At 43.7% G+C, this 18,298-nt stretch overlaps 1 protein-coding gene across 1 annotated transcript in view; it reads right to left on the reverse strand.

Moving 5' to 3' along the window:
• Window positions 1-18,298, reverse strand: part of LOC136700267 (uncharacterized) — an 86,579-nt gene that overhangs the window by 25,239 nt on the left and 43,042 nt on the right. Inside the window, exons 14-15 of the mRNA XM_066675546.1 lie at window positions 13,454-13,627; window positions 12,723-12,896 (exon numbers count right to left, since the gene is read on the reverse strand). Of these exons, the coding sequence (XP_066531643.1) occupies window positions 12,723-12,896; window positions 13,454-13,627 (348 nt within the window). The remainder of the gene's footprint in view (window positions 1-12,722; window positions 12,897-13,453; window positions 13,628-18,298) is intronic.

The following is an 18,298-nucleotide window of genomic DNA, read 5'->3' on the forward strand; positions in this document are numbered from 1 at the left end:
GCTGGTCCTCACAAGCCTACCACAGATACATCCGTACCCACGCCCACGATCTGCTCGCGGCCCATGAACGATTGGCAACCGTCTAATTTTTGTGGGCATGGCTTTTACACACATGCCTCCGAGCCACCTCGAACTCCAGCCTAAACCTTCTGAGTGACATAGTTTTGGGAGCTAGACCACGCCCCAATTACATATCCTCAGCTCTATTTATACCCCTTCACTCTCACTCCATCCCTGTGTCGAACATCGCACCCACCACCACCTCATCTCCCCCCTTTTCTCATTCTGACCACTTTAAGCCCTTTGGGGGGTGGGGGGGGGGGGGGGCACGGCTTTTAAGCACACGCCTCCGAGCCACCTCAAACTCCATCCCCAACCTTCTGAGTTCACCCCCCTCTCCGACGCTTCTCTGGGCGTGGTCTATGCTAGTAAATGAACTTTTAATTGATATAATCAGTCATCTCAAACCATCCACTTGCAGTCTTGACACACTACCAACCAAATTTTTAAAGAGTGTCTTTCACACTATAGCAGCAGACTTACTCCATATTTAAACACCTCACTTATCTTGGGGGTCTTTCCGAGCTCACTAAAAACTGCAGTTGTAAAGCCTCTTCTAAAAAAGAAAAATTTAGAATCATCTCAGATAAGTAACTACAGACCAATTTCTAATTTACCATTCAGTGGCAAAATCATTGAGAAAACAGTTTTAAGGTAATTCGCTAACTCCTTGTCCTTAAACCTGCAGCCTAGACAAATTCCAGTTCGGGTTTTGCGTTAATCACAGCACTGAGACTGCTTTAATTAAGGTAATTCATGACATTCATTTAAATACGGAGGCTGGAAAGGTATCTATTCTATTACATCTTGACCTTAGTGCTGCCTTTGATACCATTGACCATAAGATTCTTATAGATAGACTTGCAAACTGGGTTGGACACTCAGGAACAGCCCTACAGTGGTTCACTTCAAACCTGCAAGGCAGGAAATACTCTGTAGAAATAGAAAATAATATTTCAGAGAACATGCCAGTGACCTGTGGTGTCCCACAGGTTCTATTCTTGGTACACTTTTATTTAATTTATATATGCTTCCTCTTGGCCAGATTCTACAAGACTATGGGCTATTCCTATCACAGCTATGCAGATGATACTCAGATTTACATGGCCCTGTCCCGAAATGACTCTGGTCCAGTTGACTCATTATAAAAGTGCCTTGAACACATCACTAACTGGATGGGACACAAGTTTCTGCAGCTGAATAAAGATAAAACAGACATTATTCTATTTGGGAACAACAAAGAGACAAAAATTGGATGTGTATCTGGACACCAGAGCGCTCAAATCTAAAGAACTGGCTCACAACCTTGGTGTATTAATGGACTCAGATCTCAGTTTTAGTAATCATATTAAAGTGGTTACTAGATCAGCATTTTACCATCTTAAGAACATCAGTAAGATTAGAGATTTTCTGATTAAACAAGACCTGGAGAAACTTATCCATGTTTTTATTTCTAGCATGATTGATTACTGTAATGGTCTCTTAACTGGACTTCCAAAAAAGACCATTAAACAGCTTCAGCTGATTAAAAATGCAGCTGCCAGAGTTCTCACTTGGAGAATCAAATCCTTACACTGGATACCAGTCTGTTACAGAATATGCTTTAAGGTGTTATTGCTTGTCTATAAATGTCTTAATGGTGTAGGACCAGCGTATTTATCAAATCTGCTACCAAGATGCTACATGAGCCGAGCAGAGCTCTCAGATCTTTAGGAACTAGTCAGTATGTATTTCCTTTTATTGCACTATTTTAACTTATTTATTTTTCTTGTGGGGGGCGCTGGGGGTGCCTTTGTGTCTGGGCCTGCTTGGTGGAAGCAGATCTTGGATGACATGTGTTAATTTGCAGGGGAGGTGTCTATATGTACTGTCCTGTCCAGTCGCGTTCGTTTTGGCATGGCGGACACTTGCAGCACAAGCTTTTACAGCTGGGGACGTGATATTGTTGAGTAATCCTTGGGAGCCATAAAAGTGCGGGGTGTGCTGAAAGTCACTACATGTGCGTGCTATTACTGGGGGCAACAAACATATTGCAGTCAGCTGATTACACTGGGAAGGACTTGATTGGAACATGTACACGAGATGCAGTTAGAGAGACAGCTGTACCAAATTGAACCTCATAACCAGTGGAGTATTGTGTAGTCTTGGTTATTGACATGTATGCATGTCCATGCTACCAAGATACATGCAGATCACCCTGTACCAGCCACTGTTTTCCTTCCTTGGATTTTTTATTTTATCTTGTTTTATTATTTTTTTAAGCAGCGTGAGAGAGGGGGCTGCAGCATTTGATTTGATTTATTAAAAGCTGAATGCTGTGCTTCCCCTGCAATTGGAATAGTATATTTCTTGTTTTTTTTTTCTTTCTTCAGAAGTATTTATATTTGCCTATTGTTTTTTAACATTATATTGTTAGAAAGTTGGTTAATGGATGGTATTGGGTAAAATATTCACAAGGTTTTTCTTTTGGATATTTTTAATTTTCTTTATTGGTTATTATTTTATTTTTTTTATTGCTCTGTCCACTGTGGCAATATTTGAGCTAAACCACAATAATTATAGTGTGTAGTGGAGTGTTTATTTTTTAAATTTATTTTTGTCTTGTACTCTTTTTGTAGTTTATTATTATTTATTTTTCCCCATCGTTGTCACTGTGTGTGGGGTGATTATTTATTTTTGTTTATTACTGTGGCATGGTGGGATTGGATTTAGCCCGTACAATTGCCATTCATTGTGATTTGAATTCATTCTTGTTTTTTTTCCCCCCCTTACACTTGTGAAGGATTTATCGATGCTATCAGCTAACAATTTTTTTATATAATTGTATTTCATAAAGTGCATAAATCTTGCTACTTCTTCTGTGCCATCTCCCCGCATTCAGTTGAGGCTCTCTGGGGCGGGAGAAACTAGAATTTTTAGTAATTGTGTTGCCGTCTTGGTTAGAGTGTCAGGATCACGGAGGGTGGACTGACGGAGGCAGACGCACACACTAAAACACATACTTTATTAACAAAACAAAAACTTTAACAGAGAGATAACACACAGGGAGCTAACAGAGACAGACAAAGGGAGGTAAGCAGACTAAATTAAAATACAAAGAGCTAGACAGACTAAACCTAAAACGGAGAACTAAAGCAAACAGGAAAAACAGACAGACTAAAGACCTTGACAGAGATACTTCACAAAGACCTAGAAAGCTAACTAAACACAGGTACCTAACACTAAACAAACACAGTGCTAAATATGAAACTTAACACAGGGGGCTAGAGAAAACACAACAGACAGACTTAATAACATGACACAGGAAACGACTGAGACAGACAGACAGACCAGACTGGGTAACATGACACGGCAAAAATGGACGCGGACCAACGTGACTTGGGGAGTGAAACAAATGACCGACAAACAGCAAGTGCGATAAGGGAACTTAAATACATAACACAGACGAGACGCAGATAACGAGACAGATAACGAGGGGGCGGAACAAAGGCGGGACATGGGCGGAGACATGGACAACAACAAACAGAGCCATGTGCTAAGAGAGCACATGGTGGGGAAAACAGACATGACAGGACGAGGGCGTGACATAGAGGGGTTGGGGGTGTTATTGTAACCCCTGATAGAAGCTGAAATTCGGTGAGCACCCATTGCAACACAAGCATCAAAGCAGGAAAGGAAGGTGTGACCTAAGTGCATTGGTTGGGGTCCAGTGTCTCCCTGCTTGTCTGGCACAGCAGTGGGGCTACGTGTAGCCAGACCCCCATAAGAGCTTCTATTGACCTCTGATCTTCTTACCCTTTGTCTCCCTTGGATGTGATTGTCAATGCGGAGCACTAAGTCAATCAAATCATCAAGGCAGTCAACAGGATCTCTGTGGATCAATTCATCTTTGAGCTCTTCTTTTAGGCCTTGGTGGAAGGCAGCCGTGAGTGCTGCACCTTTTGACCGACTCCCAGCCACCAAAGTATGAAATTACATGGCGTAATCGCTCTTTTTCCCCTGACGTAATTTCAAGATAAGGGAGGCTCCCCTCCTGTAACTGGGTGGTCAAAAGTCCATCTTAGATCTGCAGCAAACATGTCAGCAGAGGCACATGAACACTGGAGAAAGATCCCACTGCAACTTCCTGCCTCACCCGCATAACGCTCTGGGGCAGGAAGTGATGGCTCAGAGTGTTGCATAGGCAGTACTTGTTCTGCCTCTGATGCAGCAGTTTTGATAGCCCCCTAACTAAATGCAGGAGGGGGTGCTGCAACTGGTTGTACAAGAGGACTTGGTTGTGTTAATAATTGAGTCAGGCCCTGCAACTGGGCAAGTATTTGCTGCAGGGTCTGATCATGGCAACCAATGGTTGCCCCTTGAGTGGTCAGAGCAACCCTAATCTGATCCAAGTTCATATGTTCTGCTGGGTCTTTCTGTAATGGGGGCCCACTCTGAGCGGGACCCAAACCCAGGTCAGCAGGGTAAAAAAAAACCAGTAATGGTGATGGGACCTTGTGAACAACTAGAAAAGGTTATATAAAAATCCAAAATAAACAGTGGGATTCAAACCCAGGCTGTTGGCATGCAAGACAAACCCACCACAGCTGAGCCAATAAGCCACAATAGAAGCTACTAAAACTGACCCTTAGTGCAGCAGAGTTGCACAGCAAATGCGCTCCCAAAAAACAGGTGGAAAATAAACGAGTGAAGAAAACAGTAAGACACCATGCCGAGCATCACAAATGGCAGGAAAAGGAGAACAAAGAATGCCATGGGGAGGATGGCAACCCCAATATACTGGGGAGAATTCAATAACTTCCCAAAATAAAACTAGGTGACTAAGTGCTTGGTGAAACTTTTCTTTTAAATACAACTTTTCCTCTTTTATCTGTTGAGGGATAAATAACAAAGTCAGACACACACAGAGAGAGAGAAACTCAAAAGAGAGGGGCTGTGTAACCACAGGCACCTTCACAGAGAAAAAAAAGGAGGTGTAGCCAACAGGCTCTCAGTCCTCAGATACCAAATTACAAGCAGGGAGCTTTGCTCATGGTTTAGCAAAGACCCAGCACAGAGTGAATGGATCCCAGGGTTTATATAGCCCTTGCACAGCTGATGAGAGTCACGCCTAATTAGTAGTGTGCATGATTCAAGGCATCCCCCTGGTGGCCGGAAGAGACCTCACCCTTGCCTCAACCCATACACTTCCAGATAAGGTTCAGGATTCAGACAGTCTCAATCTTCAAATCCAGGCTGAGAACTTACTTGTTTAGCTTTTAGTAATTAATGTTTCTCTCCCTGATAAAAGGTTGTGGAGTTACAAGTTCATCATTATGGAGGAGTGTAATAACTCGGAAGTTGTTTTTCCTCTGGCTCTCCACACTAATCTCACTCTAGCACTAAATATAGCCAAATCAAAACTAACCATGGTGGAGAGGAATTCTGTAAGTGCCTCAAACAGTTCTGTCAGACCTTTCGTCCAAGTACAGGGTGGGCCATTTATAACTATGGATACTGGAAGCCTGTGCTAGCCTGTGCTCCTGGGGTGTTGCTATCAGTGTGTGAAGAGTGGGAGAAGAGAGTTGCATTGACAATCCAACACAATGGGCAGCACTTTGAACACATTTTATAACTGGTCAGAAACTTGTAAATAACTCATGAAAGAATAAAGCTACATTACAACCAATTAAACCACACCATTGTTTTTCTTGTGAAATTCCCAATAAGTTTGATGTCACATGACCCTCTTCCCATTGATTAATGTGCCACAAACAGGAAGTAAATATCACTAACCATTCTCATTTTATTAAGGTGTATCCATATAAATGGCCCGCCCTGTACACATGGACTGTGAAGAGTGTTAGCCGTCTGGATGGGAGTTGACTGGACCAGAGAGCAGGGAGATTTTATATCTGGAGCAGACATTCAACCACAGAGAACAGAGTTGGGCCAAGCCTACATAGCGCATCTAGCTTGGATATATGAGCATATCAAAAGGTAGGTATCCCATTCAACATGACCCAAGAAGAATCACAGAATGCAAACAGAATCCAGACAAATCCACCAGGTCTGTCCTCTCCCGTCTCTTTGAAGTTAAGACGAAGCACAGAGTGGGTGGTCCAGTTGATTGATGCTAGTTGATGACCTTCATTGTACAGTGCACATACGTGAAGTTATGTAATAACATAATTTTGGGAGTAAGGCAATGACCAAACTCCTCCCCTCAGCCCTATACAGGTGCTGGCCATAAAATTAGAATATCATGAAAGTTGATTTATTCAGTAATTCTATTCAAAAAGTGAAACATGTATATTATGCTCATTCATTACACACAGACTGATATTGACTGATAAGTGTTTATTTCTTTTAATTTGATGATTATAACTGACAACTAATGAAAACCCCAAATTCAGTATCTCAGAAAATTAAAATATTACTTAAGACCAACACAAAAAATGGATTTTTAGAAATGCTGGCCAACTGAAAAGTATGAACATGTACAGCACTCAATACTTAGTCAGGGCTCCTTTTGCCTGAATTACTGCAGCAGTCAGTCTGTGGCACTGTTCAGGTGTTATGAGAGCCCAGGTTGCTGTGTGTGCAGGTGCCAAGTCCTGATGGAAAATGAAATCTCCATCTCCATAAATTTGGTGAGCAGCAGGAGGCATGAAGTGCTCTAAAACTAACTGGTAGATGGCTGCGTTGACCTTGGACCTCAGAAAACACAGTGGACCAACACCAGCAGATGACATGGCACCCCAAACCATCACTGACTGTGGAGACTTTACACTGGACCTCAAGCAACGTGGATTCTGTGCCTCTTCTCTCTTCCTCCAGACTCTGGGATCTTGATTTCCAAAGGAAATGCAAAATTTACTTTCATCAGAAAACATAACTTTGGACCACTCAGCAGCAGTCCAGTCCTTTTTCTTTAGCCCAGGTGAGACGCTTCTGACGCTGTCTCTTGTTCAAGAGTGGCTTGACACAAGAAATCGAACAGCTGAAACCCATGTCTTACATCTGTGTGTGGTGGTTCTTGAAGCACTGACTCTGCAGTCCAGTGACAGCTGCAGTCCAGTCTTTGTGAATCTCCCCCACATTTTTGAGTCGGTTTTGTTTCACAATCCTCTCCAGAGTGCGGTTATCCCTTTTGCTTGTACACTTTTTTCTACCACATCTTTTCCTTCCCTTCACCTCTCTAATAATGTGCTTGGACACATAGCTCTGTCAACAGCCGGCCTCTTTAGCAATGACTTTTTGTGTCTTGCTCTGCTTGTGTAAGGTGTCAATGGTCATCTTTTGGGCAACTGTCAAGTCAGCAGTCTTCCCCATGATTGTGTAGCCTACAGAACTAGACTGAGAGACCATTTAAAGGCCTTTGCAGGTATTGAGTTAATTAGCTGATTAGAGTGTGGCACCAGGTGTCTTCAATATTGAACCTTTCCACAACATTCTAATTTTCTTAGATACTGAATTTGGGGTTTTCATTAGTTGTCTGTTATATTCATCAAATTAAAAGGAATAAACACTTGAAATATATCAGTCTGTGTGTAATGAATGCATGTAATATACAAGTTTCACTTTTGGAAGGGAATTGTCACGGCTGGACAGAAAGCAGACACTTGCAGTTTGCAGTCAAAAAGAGTTTATTAATCTCAATCAAAAGAAGACAAAACAAGCAAGGGTTGAATACCAGGAACAAACAGTACCTTAGAGAAGAGCCAAAAGAGTAGTCAAAAAACAGGCAGAGTCCAAGAACCAGAGAATAACAACAAATCCAAAGAAGCAAGACAAAAACAAGAACCGAAAGATGAGCGGGAGGTAGGCAACAGGAATTCAGAATAGTCAGGTTTCTAGAAAACGCTTTGTATGCGGAAATGAATCATGGCAATACTCGGCATGGGCTGGCAAGTGAGTGAGGTTTATATAATGGGATAAACAGGTGTGCATGATTAGAATTCCAGTGAGTGAGAACGGTGTAGAATCATGTGACTGTCTGATGCATTCTGGGATATGGAGTCGTGGGAGACATGCGTGAAAGGAATTACTGAAATAAATCAACTTTTTCATGATATTCTAATTTTATGACCAGCACCTGTATATCTCCTGCAAAGTCATGTAATTTCCACATTGGATAAACTTGCTGCATTTGGCTCATGGGACAGACCTTGACTTGACTGCTTTGCAATGTTGGCTCTCTGCTCTGTTCATTTCTGCTGATTGTCTGCCTCAGATTGGAGCCGTGTTCGGCTGCCATCAAGCCCACTGTCCTCCTTGACCCCTTCTCCAGTTAAACAGCTACGGGACTGCCTTATATTTGGGGCTTTGTTCGGTCGTTTTCACAAGTGCTTTCCGCTTTGGTGCGTTCTGGTCTTTCTACTCTCTTCTAATTCTCCTACCACTGCAACTGGCTACTGAGTAAACCCCCGCATCTGCTTCCTACACCAGTGCACGGATACGAGGTACACTGCTACGGGACTTCCTTGTACTTGGGGAATGCGAATCTGCATTTTGGCATGAATCTGGCACTCCTCTGTCATTGCTGCTTTCCCAATGTTCCAACATCTAAAGGCTCTACAGCGCAGACCCAGCTTCTCCTACCACTACGAGCAGCGTCCAGAGTGAAACCCCACTTCTATCTCCACCGCCACCACTGCTTTGAGCCTCCCATTTCCTCTTTCTCTGGCGAAAACAGCTTAGGGACCACCTCATGTTTAGGGAACACGAATCTGCCATTGTCATGCCTGCTTCTCCACTGCTCCAATGGCTACAAGCTCTGCAGTGAAGACCTGGCTTCTACTGCTATGAGCAGCAGCCCGAGTGAAACCCCACTTCTATCTCAGCCTCTAATGCGGCTTTGGGCCTCCCATTTCCTCTTTATCTGGTGGAACAGCCTCAGCATTCCAGTAGCGTGCTCCGAAACAACGTCCCCACTTCACTCATTCAGCTAACGAGAGGAACCCTCCTCGTCTCTCACTGTCAGTGTACAGAGCCCCTGTGCAGCAACGCGATGATGTCAAGAGATCTTCTCTCCCAACTCAACATGCCTGCTGGAGCATTCCTAATCCTATTACTCTTCCTGGTTGTGTCTGAGCTGGAAGGCCTCAAAGTCTTTTTGTCTATGCTGTCTCACAAGTTGGTGCCTTAGAGGGCTGCTTTTGAAATTAATATTTTTAAGCTGTATTAGAAAATGGCTTGGAATCTGCCATATTTATGCACATTACCAGGGCACTTATAGTGCTCGCCAAGATGGTCACATTTTGAAAATATTGGAGTGGAAAGCAGGCAGCACGTTTACGCATTCATTCTGAATCTGCACCTTCTTCCCTTGGATCATTGCCTTGATTGACAGCATTGCACCGGTTTAGACACAGCCCCTCTCTGCTCCTTTTGTTCTCTCCTGTCTTATCCCACCTTCCTCCTCTCTTTCTGCCTCTACTTATCATCCTACCTCTTCCCTTTATCATCCCACCCCTTCCCATTCCTTCATCATCACACCCTCTTCCCGTTATCATCCAACACCTCCCTTTCCTCTCCTCTCTCCATCTATCTCTTCTCATAATCTCAACCTCCTCCCCTCATCATTCCAACCTCCTCCCTTTTGTCATCCCACCCTCTACCCCTGCGGCAGCCACCACTCCATGCCTCTAACTTTCTATCTCGCACCCCTCCACAGAACCATCATGCCAAACCCCTCTCTGACCAGCCCCCTACCTGGCACTTCAGGCACCCGATGCCACCTCATTTCAATTCACCCTCTCACGTGCTGCCTCTCCTCTGGCACCTGCTTTTTGCCATTTGGGCATCTCTGCCATCCTTGAGTCAGCTTTCTACCTTGCCATCATGCTTAAGCTCCTCAGCACCTTCCGGAATTTGTCTCTTTTGGGGCTTCTTATTTCGCCTCACCTGTCATCCCTCTAGATCACATTTCCATTTTGCAATTCCCTCCATGCCACTGGAAAAGTTAATTCATTCATTCATTATCTGTAACCGCTTATCCAATTCAGGGTCACGGTGGGTCCAGAGTCTACCTGGAATCATTGGGCGCAAGGCGGGAATACACCCTGGAGGGGGCGCCAGTCCTTCACAGGGCAACACAGACACACACACACATTCACTCACACACTCACACCTACGGACACTTTTGAGTCACCAATCCACCTACCAATGTGTGTTTTTGGACTGTGGGAGAAAACTGGAGCACCCGGAGGAAACCCACGCGGACACGGGGAGAACACACCAACTCCTCACAGACAGTCACCCGGAGCGGGAATCGAACCCACAAGCTCCAGGCCCCTGGAGCTGTGTGACTGCGACACTACCTGCTGCGCCACCGTGCCGCCCACTGGAAAAGTTATTATTATTATTATTATTATTATTATTACACTGTAGCATAATGACACTTAGCTGGTGATACTTTAAATTTATATCAGTAGTTTGATCAGAGGAGGATGGCTCCCCTTTGCAAGTCTTGGTTCCTCCCAAGATTTCTCCCTCCAGCCTCGAGGGAGTTTATCCTTGCCATTGTCGCCTTCAGCTTGCTCAAACTGGGATTTGATTCAAAAGATCTGTTCTGATACTAATTATGTAAAGCTGATTTTGACATCAGTTGCAACAAGCGCCATATATATATATATATATATATATTTTTTTTTTTTTATTTGATTTCTGCTGGCGCGATGATCAACTCTGTGTCATTTTTACTTTAATTCCAGACATGTCATCCCTTATCATGCTAGAATGTCTGTCATCACAATCAATAAAGGAAGTTCAATTTACTCAGCCTAATTCTATTCCTCTATCTAGTTTAGTAAAGACATTTTATAAAGTTTATTTGTGGACTCACAAACCCCTTTCATTCATCTATTTGCAGCTATGTAAATGTTTCAGTTCAGAAGCATCCCTATGAGTACAACAGTTAGAACTAAGTGTACCCTGCCCAGGAGAGACTTACTGGGACCTACCCCTGGAGCCAGGCCCTGGGGTAGTTTTCGCCATTGAGCGCCTGGTGGCCAGGCATCCCACATAACCCAGGTGGCAGCGTGGGAGGTTTACCACACAAGATCCAGTGTAGGCTCACAACTCACAAAATCCCACCAGGCACAGAGCGGGGGTGAACGGGCCCCTGGCGTCATGGAACTGGTCAGCGGAAACTGGTTCTTTGTATGTGGAGTGTAACTTCACTCAGGGGGAAAGTGCTAGTCACTTCTGTGCTAGTCATGGTTTGCCCATAAGGAACACCATGTTCGAGCATAAGTGGAAGCGGCTGCATATAGCTGTGGTCAAAAGCTTGTCAGTGCCTGTTATGGCAGCAACCCAAGAACCCGTTGGTGGACACCAGGGGTGAGGGAAGCTGTCAAGTGTAAAAAGGAGGCTTTTTGGGCTTGGCAGCTCGGGGAACTTCTGATTCTGCGGATGGGTACCGGCAGGCGAAAAAGGCTGCAGCTGAGGCAGTTGCTGAAGCAAAATCCATAGCATGGGAGGAGTTTGGAGATGCCATGGAGAATGACTTGCAGGCGGCCTCAAAGAGGTTCTGGAAAACACTCTGACAGTTCAGGAGGGGAGGGGGTACACTGTCCAGGCTGTGCTCAGTAAGGATGGTGAAAGGATGCTCAGTCTGGGGTGTCGGATTCCATTTCCTTGACTGAAGTGGTGAAAAAGCTTTGCAGTGGCAAAGCTAGAGGAGTGGATGAGATTCGCCCAGAGTTACTGAAGGCACTCTATACTGTGGGGCTGTCTTGGATGACACACCTATACAATATTGCATGGACCTCACAAACCGTGCCTTTGGATTGGCAAACAGGGGTGGTGGTTCCTATTTTTAAAAAAGGGGACCGGAGAAAGTGTGCCAGTTATTGTGGCATCACACTTCTCAGCCTCCCTGGGAAAGTCTATGCCAAGGTGCTAGAAAGGAGAATCCATCAGATAGTCGAACCTAGGATTTTGGAACCTACTCCACTCTACACATGCTTTTGTGCATTTGGAGAAGACCATGTTCCCTGAGAGATTCTGTGGGAGGTGCACTGGGAGTATGGGATGCCAGAGTCACTCCAGCAAACCGTACAGTCATTGTACTCTCAGAGTTTGAGTTCTGTTCATATCTTCGGCAGTAATTCAAGTTTGTTCAATGTGGGCATTGGACTCCGTCAGGGCTGTGCCTTATCTAACCTAATCTTAACCCTTATCTCCACTCCTGTGCCTGATATTCATGGACCACAGTGACAGTTTTTCTGACATTTCTACCAGTAATCAACCAAAAAAATCCAACATAAATGGCCTTTGGTCCCAAATGTGTAAAAATGAAATACACAAATACAGTAAAAAAAGGCACAGAAGGAGAGGGAAAAATCAAAACTAAATTGTCCAGACATTATTTTCTTTTATTATCTCATGCTCTCTTTGCTTCTGTATGTGGTACACCCACACTGACCACTCAATCCAGAAAGTATCAATTAAAAACTGGGAATATAAAAAATCTGAAAAAGCTACAGCCTCAGTACAGACTCATTTTTGTAAATTTTATTTACAATAGCTTAGTAAAATATATTTCCATCTGTGAAAAATGAACCACTGTTTTTACACTCAATAATAAATCCACAAGATATTTACATTAGTTTCTTTGTGTTTTGATATTAAAGGAATATCAGAAAAGCACTAAGTATAACAGCTGAACAGTTTACCTGAGTTTCTCCAGTTTACAGCATGGACTCTTCAGTCCTTGAGAGATCATCTCCACTCCTGAATCCTGCAGGTCATTGCTACTGAGGTCCAGTTCTCTCAGAGAGCAGGTTTCTGATTCTAAAACTGACTTTAGTGTAGCACAGGACTGATAATAAAGTTTACACACAGCAAGTCTGCAAAGGGAGAATAAATACAGCAGGTTATAAAAGCCCTAGTGAACCATTATTTAACTGAATTGTATGCATGAAAATAGAAACATAGATTATACATTATGTTCATATATATATATATATATATATATATATATATATATATATATATATATATATATATATACACATGTCTATAATCGCTTATCCAGTTCAGGGTCATGGTGGGTCCGAAGCCTACCCGGAACCATTGGGCGCAAGGTGGGAACACACCCTGGAGTGGGCATGAGTCCTTCACAGGGCAACACACACTCACACATTCACTCACACACTCACACCTTTGGACACTTTTGAGTTGTCAATCCACCTACCAATATGTGTTTTTGGAGCATGGGAGGAAACCGTAGCAACCGGAGGAAACCCATGTGGACATGGGGAGAACACACCAAACTCCTCATAGACAATCCCCCAGAGTGGGGCGCGATCCCACAACCCCAGGACCCTGGAGCTGTGTGAGTGCAGCACTACCTGATGCGCCACCATGACACCCATAAATACATTAAATAATATTTAATATTGACCTGAGTTTCTTAAGTTTACAGTGTGGATTCTTCAGTCCAGCAGAGATGTTCTCCACTCCTGAATCCTGCAGGTCATTGTTACTGAGGTCCAGTTCTCTCAGAGAGCAGACTTCTGATTGTAGAACTGCAGTCAAAGAAGTGGTGGACTGTTCAGACAGATTACAGCCAACAAATCTACAAGAGACAGCAAACACACCAAGTGTTACACATACATCACATATGGAGTACCGGATTACTGATTCAGGTTCAGTTACCACAGTGTATCTCTCTAGCTCTCTCAAGGAATACTACTACATACACATTGTAAATTGGTAAATACAGGTAGACACAACTAGTAATTTCAGCTGCATTCTGATTATGAAACATACAGTTATGTTATACTCCACAAGTTTTTTTTGTTGTTGCAGTGGTCACTCTGGACACAAATGGTGTTTTTTGTTTATTTATAATTTCCTCGGCACATGGACACAAGAACAACCAGTGTCCATGTATACGACCATAAGACACTGTTACACTATTGGAATCTATCAAATAACACCGTAAATGAAGAGCTACGGGAGAAGCTACACAGTCTCAGCCTACTAAGGCAACAAGGCCTCCAGACCTCGGGGACAGAGGGGGCACCAGAAGCGATGTGTGAGACTACAGAGATGCGTCAAGCGGGCTGGAGTTCGTGCTAGGCTAACAACAAAGCCAACCCAACCAGCCCTCCCATCCATCCTTCTCTCAAACTTCTGCTCCCTGGAGAATACACTGGACTACATCCGACTTCAGAGAACTATATGACAGGAATCTAGAGACTGCTGCGTCTTTGTTTGTATGGAGACGTGACTGAGCGACAGAGTTCCAGATGCCGCCATTCCGTTAGATGGACTTGCCTCGTTTTGAGCTGACAGAAACTCAGCCCTGTGCGGTACGACGAGCGGTGGAGGACTTTGTGTTTATATCAACACGAAATGGTGAAAGAACTCTGTACTAGTCTCTAGTTACTGCTCACCTCTAGTGGAGTTTATGATAACCAGATGCAGACCTTTTTACTTACCACAGGCTTTCACTACAGTACCGATCATCATTGTTTACATTCCACCCACCGCTTATGCTAAAGATGCGCTCTGTGAACTGTACAGCACTATTAGTGGACTACAGAACATACCCCTGATGGACTGTTTATTATTGCTGGAGATTTCAGCCATGTGAATCACACATGTGAATGAAGTCAGTTCTCCCTAAATTCCACCAACATGTAAACAAGAGGGGCGAACACGCTGGACTTTGTTTACAAGAACATTTCGAGTGAGTACCAGGCAGAGCCTCGCCCCCACCTCAGATATTCAGATCACATTTCTGTTAAGTTAATTCCAGCACACAGACCACTTGTCAGACGATCAAAACCAGTTCTAAAGCAGGTGAGAACCTCACCAGCAAGAGCTATCTCTGCTCTTCAGCACTGTTTTGAGCACTTGACTGGCAATTATTTAGGGACGCTGTAACCTACAGCAACACTACAGACTTAGAGGAGTACATGTCATCTGTGACCTGCTACATTTTCAAGTGCATAGATGATGTGACTATCTCCAAGAACATCACAACAAGTCCCAACCAGAAGCCATGGATGAATGCAGAGGTGCATGCTCTGCTGAAGGCTTGAGACTCTGCCTTCAAAGCAGGAGACAAAGCAGCCCTAAGGGCCAAACTGTCCCGGGCCATCAGAGAAGCAAAGCACGCATCCACGGCAACTTCAAGGACAGTGGGAACACACAGCATATGTGGCAGGGCATCTAAGCCATGACCAACTACAGGACAACACCACCTGTCTATGACAGTGATGCCTCCCTTACAGATAGGTTGAATGACTTCTGTCTTCAGGAAGATCATCCCTCCTCCCAACGAACTGGTGTTGTGAATTACAGCAGCTGAAGTGAGAAAAACTCTATGCAGAGTTAACCCACAGAAAGCTGCTGGACCAGATAACATTCCTTGTATAGTGCTCAGGGAATGTGCAGACCAGTTGGCAGATGTCTTCACTGATATCTTCAACATTGTGCCACAATCCCAAAGTGTCTCAAGGCAACCACCATCATACTCATGTCAAAGAATCCTCTGTGTCCTGCCTCAATGACTACCATTCTGTTGCACTCACACCCATCATCATGAAGTGCTTTGAGAGGCTTGTCATGAGGCACATCAAGACCTGCAGTTTGCATACCATCCCAGCCGCTCAGTGGACGATGCCATATCCATCATCCTTCACCTGGCGCTCACCCACCAAGACAATAAGGACGCATATGTTTGAATGCTGTTCATAGACTTCAGTTCAGCATTCAACACAATCATTCCTCAGCACCTAATCGGAAAGTTGAACCTGCTGGGCCTGAACACTTCTGTGCAATTATATCCTGGACTTCCTGACTGGGAGACTTGCTGAGCACTGGGTGTTGAGTCCACTGCTGTTCACTTTACTGACTTACAACTGTACAGAAATGCACAGCTCGAATCACATCATCAAGTTTGCAGATGACCCGAGTGTGGTGGGTCTTGTCAGCAAGAAGGAAATGTCAGCATACAGAGAGAAAGGTCAATGGTTAACAGACTGGTGTAGAACCAACAACCTGTCTCTGAAAGTAGAGAAGACCAAAGAGATGGTGGTTGACTTCAGAAGGACAAGGCATGATCACTCTCCACTACATATTGATGGCTCCGCTGTGGAGATTGTCAAGAGTACCAATTTCCTTGGAGTTGACCTGGCAGAGGATCTCCCCTGGTCCCTCAATACCACCAACATAGCCAAGAAAGCCCAGCAGCGTCTCTACTTTCTGTGAAGACTGATGAAGGCACATCTCCCACCTCCCATCCTCACCATATTCTACAGAGGAACCATCAAGAGCATCCTGAGAATCTGCATCACTGCTTGGTTTGGGAATTGCACCATATTGGATTGCAAGTCCCTGCAGATAGTGAGGACAGCAAAAAAGATCATCAGTGTTTCTCTCCCCACCATTACAGACATTTACATGACACGCTCATCTTGCGTTGCATGTCTGTGCTTCTTGTCTGTTACATTTAAACAGTAATTTTGAGATATAATATAAGCCATATTCCATATGTTGTTTTATTTTCTAAAGACATTGGGCTACTCAAATATGTAATTACTTGTTGTTTAAATACTAATTGATCTTTGATATTTTCTTGACATTTGCCACAGTACATTCATATACAACACTGGGCCTGCACCCTCTTCATCACCTTGTGATGAGTTCAGTAATGTTAACGATGAAATTTTAATTGACACAGTCTTAAACCTTAAACCATCCACCTGCAGTCTCAACACACTACCAACAATTTTTTTAAAGAATGTGTTTCACACTATATCACCAGACATACTGCACATTGTAAACACCTCACTCATGTCAGGGGTCATCATTGAAAAATATTTCAAACAAATCACTAGCTTTTTGTCCATAAACTACAGATTAGACAAATTCCAGTCCTGGTTCCAAGCTAATCACAGCCATGAGACAGCTCTAATTAAGGTCATTAATGACATTCACTTAAATAGAGAGTCTGGAAACGTAACTCTTTTATTATGGATTGATCTCAGTGCTGCCATTGACACAACTGACCATACATACCATAACATTCTTATAGACAGACTCGCAAACTGGGTTGGACTGTCCTTGGATGCCCTTGTCCTTTCGTGTCTGTTTTCCCCACCATGTGCTCACTTAGCACATGGCTTTGTTTGTTATTGTTCATGTCTCCGCCCTAGTCCCGGCTTTGTTCCTCCCCCTCGTCCGTGTCTTATTTGTAGTCCTGCCCCCTTGTTATCAGTCTCAGGTGTCCTTGTGTGTATATATAAGTCCCTTGGTCTCTGTATGTTTGTCGGACATTCATTTCCACCGTCATTCTGTCTCGTCTATTCCTTGATCCATTGTTGTCGGTTTGCTATCTCCAGTCTGTCTGTCTTGTATGTTACTCAGTTTAGGTTTCTCTCTCTGTCTGTTTAGCTCTTCCATGTCAAGTTCTCTGTCTTAGCTTAGCAGGTTTAGCGCTTTCTGTTTAGGTTTCTGTTCAGTTCTCTCTGTCTAGGTTAGTCTGTTTAGTTCTCTTTGTCCAGGTATGTGTTTAGCTTTTCCTGTCTAGGTCTCTGTTTAGCTCTCTGTGTCCAGGTTTTTCTATTTAGTTCTATGTATAGGTTGAGTCTGTTTCTCTGTCTGTTTAGCTCCCTTTAGGTTTCTCTGTCCAATTCCCTCTCTATCTGTCAAAGTCTGTCTAGTATTATGTCATGTTATCCAAGTTTGTCTCTGGTTTGTTATTTATTGTGTAAATAAAAATCATTGTGTTCTAGCGAGTGTGTTTGCCTCCGTCAGTCTGCTCGCCGCGTCCCTGACATGGACTCTTAGGAGCAGTCCCAAAGCGATCTGGTTCATACCTGGAAGAATGTGCCAGTGACCTGTGGTGTCCCACAGGATTCTATTCTTGGCCCACTTCTATATAATTTATACATGCTTCCTATTGGCCAGATTCTACAAGACTATGGACTGCCCCAACACAGATATGCAGATTTACTTGGCCCTGTCTCTAAATGACTCTGGTCCAATTGACTCATTGTTTAAGTGAGTCACATCATTAACTGGATGGGACACAAGTTAGTGTTAGATTTTCTGACTAAACCAGACCTGGAGAAATTTATCCATGCTTTTATTTTTAGCAGGATTGATTACTGTAATGGTCTCTTAACTGGACTTCCAAAAAAGATTATGAAACAGCTTCAGCTGATTAAAAATGCAGCTACCTGTCATCGATTGTCCTGTTTAGTGTATTCCTGTTTTTCGTTTCCTTTTCTGC

This window comes from Hoplias malabaricus, chromosome 6, assembly GCF_029633855.1.
Source record: "Hoplias malabaricus isolate fHopMal1 chromosome 6, fHopMal1.hap1, whole genome shotgun sequence".
Lineage (NCBI taxonomy): Eukaryota > Metazoa > Chordata > Actinopteri > Characiformes > Erythrinidae > Hoplias > Hoplias malabaricus.